The 17,968-nt window shown below is 43.9% G+C and overlaps 1 protein-coding gene across 1 annotated transcript in view; it reads left to right on the top strand.

Moving 5' to 3' along the window:
* The window catches only part of SUSD1 (sushi domain containing 1), a 106,569-nt gene that overhangs the window by 53,196 nt on the left and 35,405 nt on the right, over positions 1-17,968 (top strand). Inside the window, exons 13-15 of the mRNA XM_006027717.3 lie at positions 4,066-4,255; positions 15,200-15,294; positions 17,941-17,968. Of these exons, the coding sequence (XP_006027779.2) occupies positions 4,066-4,255; positions 15,200-15,294; positions 17,941-17,968 (313 nt within the window). The remainder of the gene's footprint in view (positions 1-4,065; positions 4,256-15,199; positions 15,295-17,940) is intronic.

Below are 17,968 nucleotides of genomic sequence, written 5' to 3'. Positions count from 1 at the left end.
AGGGGCAGATGCCTCTACTGGCTGTGCAGTCCCCATCCAGGTCTGGCAGGTGTGCACCAGGTCACAGCCAGGCAGCAGCCCCCACTGCCAGACTGCTGCAGTGGGTAGAGGGTCCAGGGAACTCTCAGGGCTACTTCAGCAGTCCATCTGGCACAAGGGGTAATGTCCCCAAGTACCAATTGACTGGGCCCCAGAAGCTCCTGAGCATGAGTAGCCCTGAGCTACTTGACAGGGAAGCTTTTTGTACTGATGGGACCAGGACAGGTGCTCACCCTGGGCTCTAGCTCCCCCTGGCTGCAGATCCAGGAGGAACCAGGCAGGATTATTTTGCCCCAGGTGGCACAATTTACCCCACACCAAAGTGCATGCCCAGGGATGTGAGCTGAGGCAAAAAGCCCTGGCTCAAATTTGCACCACTTCTATTTGAGCTGCTGCAAGCACATGTGTTTGCATGTGTGGACGTGCCCTTGGCATCTGTGGTTGTCCTGTCCATTTTATTGTTGGTGCCTCTACAGGGAGATTGAAAGCAAAATACAAATAAATATAGGGAAATTAACAGCAGGTATAGTACAACTAAATCCTAGAAAGCAAGGAGTTTGTGACTTGCTATATATTTTATTGCAGAAATGCTCAGGGGCACCAGTAATATAGCCCTGGGCTCCACTTTTCTAATTATTTTTATGAGAGAGGTGAGGATTTCTTAGGGTGATATTTTTTATTGGAGCAACTTAGACAAGCTTTTGAATCCAAGATATTTTTTGTCAGGGGGTTTAAAAATAGCTGAGGTTTAGATAAAGCGGTCCAGTGGCCATTTTTAAACCAATGGGGGCTTATACACATGACAAATGAGGCCATGATGGAGCATTCTAATTAGAAAATGAAGCAGATTTGATTAATCAAACCTGCTCTGACTCATTCTAATTAGACTGCAAACCAGCACATGTATTGGAAGCCACAGTTTACAGAACAGAAGAAGCTAAATACTGGGAGATCAAGGCCTGTTAAAAGGGGGGTGGTCATTCTCACCTTTTGTATCTAGGAAGAATTGAAGAATTGGATAAAACATAACCTGCCATTAAACTGATATCAGTGTTTAATCCTTGGTTCTTAGTGTCCTGCCAGTTTATGACTTTTTGTTCCTAAATTGGCCTTTCAAACATGTTGGCAGATTTCCCTTGAGCATGAGGATAGTGAGGTCAAAGAGGGCGTGGTTGTGCTGTGAGAAATGTGCTCCTAATGGTGTGTATATGTCTCTGCCTTCTATTTTTTTCTGTTCATTTTGGTGCATAGTTGCTGTTTAGTTTCACCCACATAATTGCCATGAGGGCACTTGGTGCATTGGATCAGGTATAGCACATTTTTGGGAAAGGCTGTGGTTTCTGATGGTTTTTTGATGGGGGTTATTGATAGTAGTTCCAATGGAGATGTGCTGACAGGTTAAGTATTTCTTGCCAAGGCCAAGCTGCATCCCACTTGATGTTTGTTGGGCAGTGGAGAGTTTACTTCTGATGATGAGCTGTGCAAAGTTAGGGGGCTGTTTGAAAGCCAGGAGCAGAGAAGCTGAGAATATTTCTGTCAAGGTCTTATCTTTGCTGAGTACAGGCTGTAGTTGTTTGGTGATTCTTCTGATCTGTTCTAGTGTGGGGTGGTCGGTGACCACCAGGTGTGTGCAGTTGCAGGGGTGTGCTTGGGGTGATTGCTTGTCTTGTGGATATAGGTATGGTGGTCTGTGGGTTTTCTGTATATAGTGGTTTGTAGGTCTGTGCGAAGCTTCGGTCCCTGACTATTTGGCAGAGATTCAGCCCGGCTTGGTGGCCAAATCTCCTAATCCAAATCAAATCAGAGGACCCTTTAATCTCTCCAAATCGGATCAGAACCCTCTGAATAGATTCGGAGATTTGGACATAGATACAGCTTTAAATGTTTTTTCCACATACCTCTAGGTAGCAGGGGCTCGTGATAGCTGCAATGCTGGGGTACATGGAGCATCCCACAGAAGCATGGGGTGGGAGGGCTCTCCAGTGCGCTCAGTAGCAGACCTGGAAGTGGACCAGAAGTATTTCCGGCCCACTTCCGGGTCCACTGGGGAGCGCACGTGGGGGCCCCCCTGAGCCCCCCTGGCTCAGTGACTGGTACCTCCTTGGTCTGGGGGGGCACCCGGGCTCCCCCTGTGGCCAACTGCCCCCCACGCGTTCCCTAGCAAACCTGGAAGTGGACGGGAAGTACTTCTGGGTTCACCACTGAGCACATGGAGGGCTCCCCCACATCCCTGTGGAATGCTTCATGTGCCCCAGCATTGCAGCGATCACGGGCTGCACCTGCCATCTCAAGGTATGTAGAAAAAACTTTGAAAGCTGTGTCTATGTCCGAATCGCTGATTTGCCAAATCAGCATCGAGTCTTCAGATTTGGATTTGGCCAAATCAAATCAGGGACAGTGATCTGAATCAATGAATCGAATCACTGTCCCCTAGTTCGGGCCAAATCTGAATCGAATAGGGCACGCTTTGCACAGCCCTAGTGGTTTGTAGGGTGAGATCCTGGATATGGATTGTGGAATCAAGAAAGTTGGTATTAGAGTAGGAGTATTCCAGAGAAAGTTTAGTTGAGGGTTGATGGTTGTTAAACCTGTGCTGGAAGTCAATAAGTAAGTCCAGGTGTTCAGTCCAGATAATAAAAATATTATCTATGTAACATAGGTATAGTGCAGGTTTGCTGGTGCACTTTCTAGAAAACTTTTCCTCCAGGTGTCTTCTGAAGAGGCTGGCATATTGAGGGGCCATCTTTGTGCCCATAGCTGTGCCCATCGTTTGGAAAAAGTGACAATTGTTGTAAGTGAAGTTGTTGTGGATGAGGATGAAGTGGATGCTTTGTGCAACATGTTGTTGCAAATCTGAGTGGACTCCATGTTTCTGTAGTATTTCAGACAGGCATCTGTGCCTTCATGATGTGGGATGTTACTGTAAAGGCTGGTGGCATCTATGGTTGCAAATATAGCCTTCTCAGGGACGTGGTTGATGTTCTGTATTCTGTTGAGGAAGTCTGTGGTGTCTTGTAGAAAACTTGATTCTGTAGTGACAAGTGGTTTCAGAATAGTTTCTATGAATCCTGATAGCTCTTTAGTAGGGTACTTCAATTGGATATGATGGGTCAGCCTTGGGTTATCTAGCTTGTGGAGTTTGGGAACATATAGAAAGTTCCTGGGGTGGGAAAGTGGGGGATAACTAAAAGGAGGTTGTCTTGAAGCTGGCATGGGAAAGATTTGATTATATTTTTCAGTTCCAGTTGTTGTGGGGTCCTCTCCAAGTTCATTATAGTATTATGTGTTGGAGAGGTGTCTGCTGGCTTCATTGATGTAGTCTTGAAGGGTTGAGGATGACTATAGCTCCACCTTTGTCTGCTGATTTGATTACTTTCCATTGTTGGATTTTAGCAACTGTGCAGCCTTTCTCTCTGCGGGAGAGAGGTTGTTGTTGTCCTGGCTTTTGTTGAGACTTTCAATGTTAGCTTTCTTCCTGAAACAGTTGATGTTGTAGTGCAGTGTGTGGTTATGTCTGCTGGGAGGTGTCCAGTATGATGTTTTATTATTGTTTCTGTCTTTCTTCAGTTGCTGCAGGAGGGTTGTTAGAGGTGGTTGTGTCCTGAATTATTCTTTCAGGTAAAGTCTGCAGGAGAATTCTTATAATTTTCCACATACTAGTATCTTGCCAGGTTTTTTTTCTGGGCAGAAGTTCAGGCCTTTAGAGAGTACAGATATTTCAGAATGGGATAGTGGGTGTGGTAATAAGTTGATGATGGTTGTGTTCTGAGTGCTGCTTTCTTGATTCCCTCCTGTGCTGCTGATTCCACTTTTTTCCTTATGTTGAGGCTTTAGTTCTGCAAAATACTGAAGTTCATGATTGAGTTCTATTGGCACAAGCTTAAGTGCTTTACTGAATAGAGGTGGATTTAATTATGTGTTTAAGTGCTATATTGGGCTGCCGTGGATTTATTGAATCAGCCTTCTATATTTTGGAAACCAAGAGCTAATTTTGTAATCTTGTTTCATTTTCTTATCCCAAAACAGTTTCGTGTGTTGGGACAAAGATGGTTTCAGAAGGAATTTTCACATGAAATGACATTTGACTTTACTACAGCTGAAGCTAATCCAGAGGTGTGTTTAGATCTGAATTCTGGCACTAACTACATTGTGAATATTACTACAGCATCCTCAACAGAGATCTCTGCCTTAATTACAATAGCAGTTCAAGCAGAGGGTAGGTATTATTTTGTATTCTTCGTAACACTTAGAGTAAGCCACCATGTGTTTGACTTCATTGTCTTGAGCCCCCAAAATGGTTAAAAAATAGCTTGTTCATCTGCATTCGCAGATACTGTACCATCAGCCTCTTGGGTGTGTCTATACATGTGCTTTAAAGCGCAGTAGGCTATCTTACTGCGCATTAGAGCGTCACAGCAAAAAACACACTAATACACAGTGAAATTGGGCTATGGCACATTAAGTATCACTGTAAAAGCATGCACTTTTGCTACTGTACATTAGGGGAGCCTAATGAACATTTAGTTAGTACCTTACCTTAGAGGTACTACATTTAATGCACAGTAGCAAAAGTGCATTAATGAACCTGTAGACACTCCCTTTGAGGCTAAAATATGAGATTAAAAAATAAGAGTAAAAATTAAAATGAAATAGAATAGGATATTAAATTTAGACAAGGATTAATTCCTTTAACAAATAATCATTCTCTTTACAATGTTGGATGTCCAATATTTAATTCTGGTGTAAATAATTCATTATTCATTATATGTGCTGCCTTTAAAGCACTTTGCAGCCAGGGGCCCAAAACACTTCACAGTCACTGAATTTACAACATGCTTATAAAAGTGAAGTAATATTTAATTTCCTGTTTTACATATAGGAAAACTGTATGTAATAATGTATGCAGGGTTAGACAAGACATATTTGGCAAGCCTGGGCATGGAGTCCAGATCCCCTTGCTCTTAGTGCTGTGTTAAGCAACAATATGATCCTTTTCCAGTATGAGACTGTTGCTTGAATACATCTACCTTTTACAGAAGTATTTGTGGGGAAACATTGAGCAAGACCAGAAATATTAAGGCCTGCTAAGTCTCCAATCAGATTCATAGAAACATAGAAAACGAGGGTTGGAAGGGACCTCAGGAGGATATCTAATCCAACCCCCTGCCCATACCCAACTAAATCATTCCAGCCAGGGTCTTGTTGAGTCTTAAAAACCTCCAAGGATGGAGATTCCACCACCTCTCTAGGTAACCCATTCCAGTACTTTATCACCCTCAAGTGAGAGAGTTTTTTTTCCTAATATCCAGCGTAAACTTTCCTTCCTGCAACTTGAGACCATTGCTCCTTGTTTTGTCACCTGCCACCACTGAGAACAGTCCAGCCCCATCCTCTTTGGAACCCCCCCCCCCCCCCCAGTAGTTAAAGGCTGCTATCAAATCCCCCCTCAGTCTTCTCTTCTGCAGACTAGCTTATGCTCATAAATCATGTGCCCCAACCCCCTAACCATTTTTGTTGTCCTTCCTTGAGACTTAAAAAGTGCTATGTGCTACTATGTCATCTTTACAAAAGATAAACTAATGTGGAAAAATTTAAGCACACGGTCTTTCACAGCTTTCAAGCCATGCCCTCATGACCTGAGCACAACTCACAGCTTGGAATTCATTTGCCATCATATGCCTATTCAAATGAAAATGATAACAAGAGCCAGGGTTTTTTTCTGATTATTTTGAATTGAAATTCACATCTTTTTCCTCTCCCCATCAGCAGCTGGCTTGAAGTGGTGCTATGGCTATGGAGAGAAAGAGAACCCTTTTAAAAATAGCAACTTGGCAGCTGCCTCTGGCAAGACAAAATGTGAGATTTGTCGATGAGGACAGACATCATTTAAGACTTAAATTGGTCAGGTAGACTTTAATTTGATAAATTAATTGAAGTTATTACCCAAGGAAAAGGAATCCAAGGCAGCTGTTGTTTAAAATAGAGTGTAGGAAATGATGCTATTGCTGACATCCCTAAATTTCTGTGCTCATAATGGCCCTCATAGGACTGTACTGGGTCTCTTGTTCAGGGGTTTCCTTCCATGGAGGTTAAATGAAGATTCCTTTGAACCAAGTCACTGGTGGCACCAGTGTGAGAGACTGGTACTTTTCCTTTGAGAGAGGTTCATGTCCTCACAATCAAAACCTTGTCTATCTGACTGATTGAAGACAACAGCAGCAGAGTCAGGACTGCATACAACACTAGCTTGGAGCTTAGCTGGTTTTTCCTGCTCTAGCAGATACCAGGCAGGTCAGTAGGTTCAAGTAGTATAAATATGCCAGGAGACCCAACTCTGACAGCTGAAGAAAAGAAAAAAAATCTTCCAACACTGCTTTGCCTTTCTTCTGGTCCCATGTACTCTAGTCGGTTTCTTAATTGCCCTTCAAACCTGGCAGAAGAGGAATTAAGGTCAGTCACCTTTCGCTAGCCAGTCAAGTCAGCTCTAGTGTTTTGGATCAGACTTTAGATTCACCAGTATTTACATCCAAAAGCACCATTCTGGCTGTTCAGTCTTTGAACAATGAGCATAAGTTGAACATTTCTCTTGCCCTTGGAATGAAACCAGCTGAGCTATACCTTGCTTCACAGTAGCTGGAATAGCAAACCACATTGTATTCTTACTGCTTATTTGTATCTGTAGTGATGTGGCACTGGTATTCTTAAGCAATGGTTGAGGTCTATAAATGGCTCAGCAGTTTATTACCCAACTCTGAGAACAACAGAGAAATCCATATAGTCCTTACTAATAGAGTTTATGGCCGCATCCAGATGGGTGACGCCATGCAGTATGTGGCGCTGCAGACCTGTCTGTGGTGCCACATACTACACATTCAGCTGCTCTACATGCTGCAAGGTACCAGCATGGGGGGAGAGGGGGCAGGGGCAGGTTTTGACCCTAGGGGATTCCCAAGTAAAAAAAAAAACATGCAAAAGAAAAGCAGGGGAGTGTACTTGGAGCAGTGCATGCCACTGGAGCCTGGCCAGCCAGAGCTGTGCTTCAGCTGTGGGCCAGGCTCCAAGCAGCAGGAACACCACTGCTGCAGCCCCAGGAGGCCCTCAGGACCCCAGGTTAGGCTGCTTGGGCCAACCCAGTCTTGGCTTCAGCCTTCCCTGCCCTCACGGGGAAACCTGCCATGTGCCAGAAGGTGCGTGGCACAGGCGTTCCCCAGGGACAACTAGCGGTGGCATAAGGTGTGCCAATGCCTCTCGTCCTGGGGGAAATAAATGTCTATGCTCATGTGGATGCAGCCTCTGACTCCATTGCCTTGTGATGGAAAGCTATGAGACTGTGCAGTAAGTGAAAGGAAGAAGGCAATTTGCTTCTCTAGTGCCAGACTTTATCCTTGCTCTTGGCTTTATGACCAGGAAACATTAGTATTGGTAAAGGCTCCTTTAAATTATCTACCTGCTTTATGCGCAGCCTTAACACACAAGCCTTCATGCCCAGGTACCTCATATAGGTCTGGGAGAGGATGACTGAACCCTATATGTTGGAGGTGCTTAGAGTATTCATAGATTTTATAGACATTAGGGCTGGAAGGGACCTTGGAAGATCATCGAGTTCAGCCCCCTGCCCAAAGGGCAGGAAGTCAGCTGGGGTCATAGGATCCTAGCAAGATAAGCATCCAGTTTGCTCTTGAAGGTGTTCAATGTAGGCGCTTGAACCACCTCCGGTGGCAGGCTGTTCCAGACCTTGGGGGCTTGGACAGTAAAGAAATTCTTCCTTATGTCCAGCCTGAAACGGTCTTGTAGTAGTTTATGACCATTCGACCTAGTCGTCATCCCTTGGGGCGCTCTGGTGAACAAATGTTCCCCCAGATACTGGTGGTCACCCCGATAAACTTATAGGTGGCCATCAGATAACCCCTGAACCTGCGCTTTTCCAGGCTAAAGAGTCCCAGGGCTCTCAGCCTGTCATCGTAGGGTCTGCTTCCCTGACCTCTGATCATGTGCGTGGCTCTTCTCTGGACTCTCTCAAGCTTCTCCACATCCTTTTTGAATTGTGGAGCCCAAAACTGGATGCAGTACTCCAGCTGCGGCCTCACCAAGGCCGAGTACAAGGGGAGAATGACGTCCCGGGATTTGCTTGAGAAGCATCTATGGATGCAAGCCAGCGTTTTGGTCACTTTACTATTTATCGGCGTTGAACACCATCAGATTCTCGTCCGCCCACTTGCTGAGCCTGTCCAGGTCAGCCTGGATAACCTGCCTGTCTTCTGGTGTGGATGCTTTGCCCCAGAGGTTGGTGTCATCGGCGAACTTGGCCAGTTCTGATCGCTTCTGACTCCAGTGTCCACATCATTAATGAAGATGTTGAACAGTATGGGTCCAAGGACAGAGCCTTGGGGGACCCCACTGGTCACAGGACACCACGATGAGTGACTTCCATCGATTACTACCCTCTGGGTCCGACCCCGGAGCCAATTTTCCAGCCAGCGGATCGTGGAGGACCCCAGGCGACAATTGGCCAGTTTCTCCAAGAGGCGATCATGGGACACCAGATCGAAGGCTTTTTTGAAGTCAAGATATATGACATCAATCTCTTCTCCCTTGTCCAGGTGATAGGTCACCTGGTCGTAGAAGGAAATGAGATTGGTCAAGCAAGACCTACCCGCAACAAACCCGTGCTGGCTATCTCTTAAGATGTTGACGTCAGCCAGTCCATTAAGGATGTCCTCTTTAATAAACTTTTCTAAGATCTTCCCCGGGATAGAAGTCAGGCTGATGGGCCTATAGTTAGCCGGATCCACTTTCCTCCCTTTCTTGAAGATAGGCACCACATTGGCCTTCTTCCAGTCTTCGGGCACTACACCAGAGCGCCAAGAGTTTTCAAAGATCCGTGCTAGAGGCTGGGCTATGATGCTTGCCAGCTCCTTGAGTACCCTGGGGTGAAGATTGTCAGGGCCAGCTGACCTGAAGGTATCCAGCTTCTCAAGATGTTCCTTCATGAAGTCAGCATTTATGGAGGGCAGGGGATCACCCTCACCCGGACTTCCCTGTCCCGTAGCGGGCATGGGCGTCCCATGGAAAGTATAGTCCTTTCAGCCATGGTGTATTTGGCTGCCATGAGCGACCAGCGCATGTCTAGAATGAAGAGAAATGTACGGACAGACCACTTAGTAGAGTTACTGTTGACAGACCTACCAGCATAGGACAAGGAAAGAACACAAGATTTCAAAGGTTACACGCACAACTGAATACAGCAATGTTATAACAGCATGCAAAGAAGCCAATAGCTTGAATTTTCTGGGTTACCTTCTTGCAGATAGGATAGCTGACTTGCATTTAATCTCCATTTAGCTGTGTAGTAGAACTGTTCCCTTGCCCTGGATCAGTGAGATAATGCTCATTTGGTGTCTCCCAGCTGATCTCAAAGGGCTTTATATACATTAACTAAATAATATAGTGCTTGTCTGGTGAGCAGCAGCATCTCTGTTTTACAGAGAGGAAACAGCCTGAATTACCTGCCAAGGCTTACATTTGATGTCAGTGGCAGAACTGGGCACAGAGAATTCAGATCTAGTTGGTGCTGCACTTTAACCACTGTCCTCTTAGGGTTATTAGGTTAGATCTGACAGGTACTGGACATGTCTACATGAGATGCTTCACTGTGCAGCAGACTAATTTGCGGTATAGTAAAGCATCACTGTCTACACGTGTGCAGCAGTTAGAGTGCAGTAGATGAATTTACTGCGCTGCTGGATAGTCCTGTTAGATACAAGTGGTATCTGGCAGCTCAGTAAATTACTGCGCTTAAACATGCGTGTACATGGTGACGTCAAGATTAGTTTACTCTGGCTCATGCTTTTAGGGTAATGACTGATAGTTTGGAAAAAGAGAAGACCTGGCAATATCAGCAAAGGATAATTCTTGCTGTCTTACTTTAAGCTCTTGCAGTGCTTTCAAGCTTTTGGCAGTACATATTTAAGTTTGGGTGCTGCAGCTACTTCCTACAAGCTCTATAACAGTGCTTCTCAACCTTTTTCATACCAGGCCCCATTTGTAAACATCAATGGCCAGTCCAGACCCAGTGCCCCTCTCTCCCAACCCCCTGCCCTCAGCCCCCACAGTGTGTGGGGCAGGGGGTGGGGGAGTGGGGCATGGGGGACTCCAAGCAGCCCCTTGTAGCCTGGAACTCTGCCAGCCTGCAAAGGAAAAGCCACGGTTCCTCGCATTTTTCTCTTTAAAGGAGAATCCGTTTTTAAAGTTTGTTCGTGACCCTTTCATATATTCTTGTGACCCACTTTTGGGTTGCGATCCACAGGCTGAGAAACACTGCTCTATAAGATAACCTCAGACCAGCTGGAAAGCTCCTACTTTTCACATGCAGTGAACCCTGAACAACCACACCCCACTGTGTTTTTTCTGCTGTGCAGTGTCTTTTCTAAATTCTACAAAGAGTTCCTACTCCTTTTTGATTGGTAAATCTCTTGCTATTTGTGAGAATTTGAAAAAATACCTCTCTAAATTCCCTTATACATTAACAAAGTACTTTAAAATGCAGTCCAGCTATGGGCAGAGGTAAATTTTAACTGATGGGGAGGCTGTTACCACTGCATGCTCTTGTAGGAGTACAAGCAAATTAACTGTCTGTAAACAGTTAACCATGAAGGAAAGAAGGGTTTCCTACATTTATACTAGAGGAGCATGCAAACATGACAGTTACAGTTACCAATTGGTATATTTTCATAAATGTATAGGGGTTGGTCCCCATTAGTGTGGTTGTTCAACATCCTTTTATACACATTCTTGTGTTCTGATTAAATGGGATTAAATGAATCAGCAATTTCAAATAAACCCAATGAATTATCAGTCAGAATGGAACCCTTCGCCCTTTCAATTAACAAATATATTATACCATTTGAAAAGGATCTGAGGGCTACAGTGGACAATAAATTGAATATGAGCCAATAGTGCACCCTTGTTGCGAAGAAGGCAAACAGCATACTAGGCTGCATTAGTAGGAGTTTTGCCAGCAAATCAAGGGAAGTGATTCATCCTCTCTATTCTGCACTGGGGATGCCACATCTGGAGTACTGTGTCCAGTTTTGGACCCATCACTACAGAAAGGGTGTGGAGAAATTGGAGAGAGTCCAGCAGAGGCAACAAATATGGTGAGGGGGCTGGGACACATGACTTATGAGGAGGGGCTGAGGGAACTGGGCTGAAGAGAAGACTGAGGGGGGATTTAACAGCACCCTTCAACTACTGAAGGATGGTTCTAAAGAGGAGGGAGCTAGCCTGTTCTCAGTGATGGCAGATAACAGAAGAAGGAATAATGGTCTTAAGTTTCAGCAAGGGAGTTTAGGTTAGATATCAGGAAGACATTTCTCACTAGGAGGGTAGTGAAACACTGGAACAGGTTACCCAGAGAGGTGGTGGAATCTCCATCCTTGGAGGTTTGTAAGACCTGGATAGACAAAACTTTGGCTGGGATGATCTAGTTGGAGCTGGTCCTGTTGTGAGCAGGGGGTTGGACTAGATGACCTCCTGAGGTCCCTTCCAACCCTGATTTTCCATGATTCTGTGACTAATGTCATTATACACACTGTTATCCTTTCTTCTGCAGACTTTGTACCTGGCTGCCTAGGATCTGGATATGATGTTTTGTACATCATTTTTGGGTCATTAAAACTCATAATAATACTTACAGCAAGGGCCGTTCAGAAATACTCAGTAAACTGGCTTTGTTTCAGTTTTTTTCTGTTGTAGACAGAGACACTGTTGGCTGAGTGCGGCCAGGCAAGTATCCAAGTTTCAATATGTGACTAAGTGCTCATTAGTTTCCATCTTCTGCCCTGATTATTCAACTGCCTGCCTACGTAAGTGGTCATTGCTGCTGCCTCATATGACCCTGGTGTAAGATATATGGGCATTGTAGTAAGATATATGGGCATTGTAGTTAATATCCTTATACTTAATGAGGGATGAGTTGTATTTTGGCGACTTTCAAGAATCACAGAGAGGATATGTTGTAGAGGTAGATAATGAATGTGTGATATTTTGGCTCCATTAAACTTGTAGCTTGTCCCCTGAATGCTATTTCTAGTTGGGTAGCACTCAAAAGCCTTGACAAGGTAACAGGAGAGGAAACTGCCGGTGTAGCCCACCATACCTTTCTCCTCTTTACTGTCCAGGACCTGTAGCTGATGTTACACTTATGGTGTGATTAACATGCTGAACATTTAGCATGTTGTAATTTATGATGCAGTGAATGTGTTAATTGTGCCATAAATTACAACATGCCACATGTTCATCCAAATTTTGGTGCCATTAAATGGCAAATGAGCCACAAAGTTGTTTCACATGTAATGTACAACATCTTTGTAGCTGGTTTATATGATGCCTTAAATTGAATGTGTGGCATGTGCGTTGTTCCAGATTGATTGTTGCCATTGGTTGGGGACAGCTCCAGGTCTGCAACCAGCTCTGGGATAGTTCTGGGTCCAATGTCTATCCCGAGCCTGATCCCTATAGATTGGGATAGGGGCAGCTCCAGGTCCCTATCATGATGCCTTTGCCTCATCTGTAGGATTCAGTTGGTGGCAGCCCTGCAATGGAGCAATTTGGATCTGAGGAATTTTATGCCTCATGCCAAACATTGCATGTCCTGCCATGTGTGTCTGGCTTGGCAGGATTAATAATTTTAGGAAAGCAGTATAAAATTCCTCGGATCCCAAATGAACCCTCATTTTAACATCTGCTTAAGGCCTGGGAGAGATGGTTACATAGTGGCTCTTCTCCATCAGTAGCTGTAATAGGAACTTATGAAGTCACTCCAGAAACAGAAGATTGTTCTTTGTGACACATAACCAACCTGCAGGGTAAAAGTTGAGAGAAACCACTGCTGATACAGCATGAATGATAAGAATTTTTCTAGTAAGGGTCAATACAATGTTGTATGTAGACATGTATATTGTTGTCTCATTTTAAGAAACTTGGTTCAAATGCAGTTAATTCAGTATAAAAGCAGTCATTGTTCTCTTACCTCACATCTTTAAGAAATGAAACATTACATCATTTTTCATTCTTGTTTTGCAGTGGTTGATGATCATAACCCAGTATGCTAAGGCAGCTATTAGGATTTGGATTCCTTTCCCTTGTGAAGCAAATAGTTCTCTTAAAGTTGCAGGAGCCTAGGTGATCTTCAGTCTGGCACTAAAAAGAAATATAGTGTATTCTACAATAAAAAGTCTCCCTTCGAATACCATATTGATACATGGTTACTCCATGTTAGATGTGGTTTTGAGGTGCCATATTAAGGAAAGCTATGTGTAAGAATGGTACAATTCCTTTGCTAGAAAAATAGCCTTTGGTTTATAAACAAAAATGGTCTCATGCATCATGTTTTTGGTCATCAAAACCTGAAACACTGGATGTTCAATCCATAAGTGAAGTGAAGAGGGGGTACGTGCCCCCCCTGAGATTGGCCAGGGTGTGGGGCGCTGAGAGAAACATTGGCCAGTGCCCCCCCCCCGAGATTGGCGCCGGCTGGAGAGTGGGGGCACCGAGAGAAGCGCCAGTGGCATTTCCGGTTTTGCTGCCAGCACTTCTGGGGTCGGCAATTGGCCATTGGAGGTCTCCCTCCCCCCGAGTCGGCGATCAGCCGCTGGTGCCTCCCCAGACTCAGGAGGCACCAGTCACCCATGTTTCAATTATTTATTTGTTCATTGCAAGGACAAGCCTTTTAAAAATACAAGTAGTTCGAGAAATATCTCCTTTCTAACTCCTATTTAGTGGGATAGATTTACCATATTTACTCAAATAGAAGATGACTCTAATTATAAGATGACCCCCCACAATAATTAGATTCTATATGTGGAAAACTTATAAATTTGTTATAATTTTCCATGTATAGAATCTAATTATTGGAGGTTTGTCTATAATTTATCTCCCATCCGCTGCTACAGCAGGGAAAATAAATCTGGGGGGTCAGGTACCCCTTTGCTCTCTGCTTCCCCCTAACATTTTCCCCTTCCCCTACTCCTTACTGTCAGACTTTGCTGTCCCTGAGCACATGGAAGTGAGGAGCAAATTTAAAAACATTAACCTTGAAATTATCAGTGTTGCTCAGTGTTGGCTGCATTTAATCAACTTCATAGTTGGTTTCCACTGCTGGGCACATACTGCTTTTGGCAGCAGTTTAATGATAGACAATGTGTTTAGTTAGATTTCCTTGTATGCGATTATAAAATGAGGGGCTTCCCCCCCACCCCATGCTAATTGTGGGGGAAAACCTTGTCTTGTATTTGAGTAAATACTGTAGATCAGGCTTAATGGAGTGGAGGCATATTTTCTAAAGAATTTATACCCCAGTAAGTCTTACTTAGGCACCAAATGGGTCAGATTTTCAGGACCTGAGAATAATGGAATTGCTAGGTACTGAGCAGTTTTGATAATACCACCCTACCCATAGCTACTGAGCAATCTTGAAAATCAGTCCCATAACATTTTCACCTTCTTGGGTGGTGCAAGGAGGCAGGCTGGGTTGAAAGCAGCAGTATCTTTCAACACTTACTGAATTGCTATGGTGGAATAGTAGCTTCATCAGCCTGTACATTGATGCCAAATGATAACTGTAGCCCTGCAGTGACATATATATAGCTTCTGCTCTCAGGAGACCTGTTTGAGAAATGCCATCAAAATATGGCTTCTTGGTCATTTCCAGTGCAATTTGACAAGAAGCTAAGTGTCCATCTTTCCCTTACTCTGGTCTGACCACCTCTTTTTCATACCTGTTTGGCCTAGAGCTGGTTTTGGAACTGAAATATCTGACTTGTGGTTTTATTATACCTTTAAAAGAAGAGAGACAACTCACACTTCTAAAATTCAATCGTTTTCCTAGACCTTTGACAAACACATTTAATTTGCAAGGATTCTCTTTAATAGAATGCTTGAACTTTATCATGCCATCGTTCCCTGGAAAAAAACATTAATACAAATTTTTAAGTACTTGGGCACTCTAAAAAAAGTGAGGTTCCATCTTCTCCTGATAACTTTAAACCTTAAAAAGCTGGAGTTTTCCATCTTCAGTCAATCATGATCAATAATATTACAGGAGAGCTTTTACTAACATTTTTAGTTATGCCTTTTTGCTCCTTTTTTACTATGCCTGCAGTAAAGGAAGTCTTCAGTGATATGCTGATTTTTAATGACACCTGCTTGAAATGGAGGCGAAACATAAAGAGAACTGATATAGAAGAGAGATATTTAGTAAGTAATACATAATTTAAGTGTTTGATTCTGTGTTGCTATAAGAAGAAAAAATTAATCAAGTATCAACAATGCCAAGATGCTTTGTGCCATAGGCGACTGGTAGGTGGTGCACAGGAGTGCACATGCCCCACCCTGACAGGGCTGGTACCCCCCTCCCCCGGTGGCCGACACTGATGCTGTCGGTAGGCCTGGTGCCCCCCCGACAGGGTCGGTGGCTTCCGCGGGTGCCCCCCCAGATTCAGGAGGTACCAGTCACTCATACTTTGTACATTGCTGCTATTGGAGTTCCCTACTCTGTTAACCTGGTAACAGAGATCATAGTAATGGGGGAACTAGCATGCATGACATTTTACAAATTCAAATACACACTCCTGTGCTTTTTGTGATGTTTCTTGCTTCTGTCTCTTTCTTGCTTATTTTTTAATGTTCTTTCCTTCTTTTCTATTCCTCATTGTCTTCCCTGCACTGGCCTCAGACTCCATCCTATACTAGCACTTGCCTTCTTCTTCAGTCAGACATGCCAGTTACCTTGCCCCATCCCTTGAATGAGCCCTCCTTGATATGAAATCTCTGGATAGTTCATCTGTTCTGAGTCCTAAATTGGCTTTTTTTTTCTCTAATCTGCATGCCCTTGAGTAGCTACATTTTAGTCAGCTACATTCAATGTAGTCAGCTACATTTTAAGGCTGTGAGGTCTGATTAGCCCAGTTCAGATCAGAGGATGGAAGGGTGCTAGGACCCAGCTGCTGGTAGCACTTTTCTCCACAGTGGTTGAAGAAAACACCCACCACCACTGCTGCTTTTCCCTGCACCATCATGGGGAAAGTGCCTGCTGCTGCCACTTTAACGTGTGTCTGCTGCTGCAGCTTTTCCCCATGCTGGCATTGGGAATAACTGCTGTTGAAGTCCCATGTCCACAACCCAAATTAAAAGGCTCTGAGGACTGAACCTGTTCAGCCTCAGCAAGAGGAGGCTGAGGGGGGACCTGGTGGCTGCCTACAAACTCATCAGGGGAGATCAACACCAAATAGGCAGAGCCCTTTTCTCCCCAGCACCACCTGGGGTGATGAGGAACAGTGGTAATAAACTGATGGAGAATAGGTTTAGGTTAGAGATCAGAAGGCAATATTTTACAGTTAGGGTGGCCAAAATCTGGAACCAACTTCCCAGGGAAGTGGTCCTCGCCCCTACCTTGGGCAAATTCAAGAGGAGGTTGGATGATCACCTGTCTAGGGTCTTGTGAACCCAGCATTCATTCCTGCCTGTGGCAGGGGGGCGGGCTAGATGATCTGTTCATGTCCCTTCTGACCCTAGCTACTATGAAACTATGACTGCATCCAGCCTGTGGGCCATAGGTTGTTGACCCCTGCCCTAGGGTGCCCTTGGCTTGAGTGTACTGCATGCTCCTAACTGAAGAATGGCAGATGGGAGTCAAAGAGAGCAGGCAATCTATTTTTTTCCTCTCTATAAATGCCTGAAAATTGATTGTGAAAATTATTAGTTTTGAGTTAATAACATTGTGACCACTTAAGGCACAAGCAGCTGCAAAAACTCAGGTCTGCAACAGGGTCTACAAATCCATGATCTAATCCTGAGCAGCACGTGGCGTTCTCAGTGCATTCTGAGCACAACAGGATTTGAAAGCACTGAACCTTTCAGGATCAAGCATCTGGCATGCATGGGAGTTCATTTACCTAAATGTGCTGATTTAAAAAATGAGGGTGCACAGTCAGATACTTCTCTCTCTTGGCAGGTCATGGGTATAGACAGGTGTCAACAATTGATGTCCTTTCATATCACAACAATATTAGCTGCTAGATTATTATAATTAATTTTAGCTGCTACAATCATTACATTTGAATTATAATGTCGTGATACAACTATAGCAAAACTGCTCTGACTTGAGCTGTGCTCCTGCTTCGCATAGGGTCAGTTATGCAGGGTTAGCTAATTTGTGTTGCTACAGAATTAAGTAGATGTAACAGTTACAATGTAACAGCTAATGCACAGCCTCCCCCTTCCCTTTTAAAGCATGAAAATGTGTGTTTGTCCATTCCCAAAGTTGTAACTTCAAGATTTTTTTCTGTATTGCAAAAAGGGTTAGGGAAGTCAAGGAAAGAAAAACTAAGTGCCAGAGCTAGTTTTATTCCAGTGCTGTTTATGAACAATGGTTTGTTTCTTCATAAAACTTGAGAATATTTTGATTAGGATAATACTGAACAACATTCAGGTTCTATACTTGTATGTATATATGTGTATTTTCAACAAGGGTAAAGTAACTGCTTTTTATGCTTTTGTATAATAAATGCATTTGAAGAATCAAAACGGTTCATTTTCATCAGGGATGGATAGGTGTGATGTTCACAGCACTTTAAACAACTTCAAAACACTACAAAAAGTGAGAGAGCAGGCGATACTCAGTGCTATAGTGTTACAAAGCAGCCAGAACCATATTAAAAATGACTCTGGGTGAAACAGGGATAATTTTGAAGCCCCTTAAAGGAAAACGTTAGCTGGGAGGCAGTTGTACATCTGTGAATTACTGCCATGCTACAAACGGAAAAATCTTCAAAAAAATGGTGGCGTTTGAAGTGCTTTATACATTTGTCTGTCAATACGCATTGTTGTGATTTTCCATTGCAGTTTCACATACGAGGCCGACGCTGGTATC

Source organism: Alligator sinensis, unplaced genomic scaffold (genome assembly GCF_000455745.1).
Source record: "Alligator sinensis unplaced genomic scaffold, ASM45574v1 scaffold371_1, whole genome shotgun sequence".
Lineage (NCBI taxonomy): Eukaryota > Metazoa > Chordata > Crocodylia > Alligatoridae > Alligator > Alligator sinensis.
Note: the sequence above shows the minus strand (reverse complement) of the source record. Positions and strands in the feature narration are given on the sequence as shown.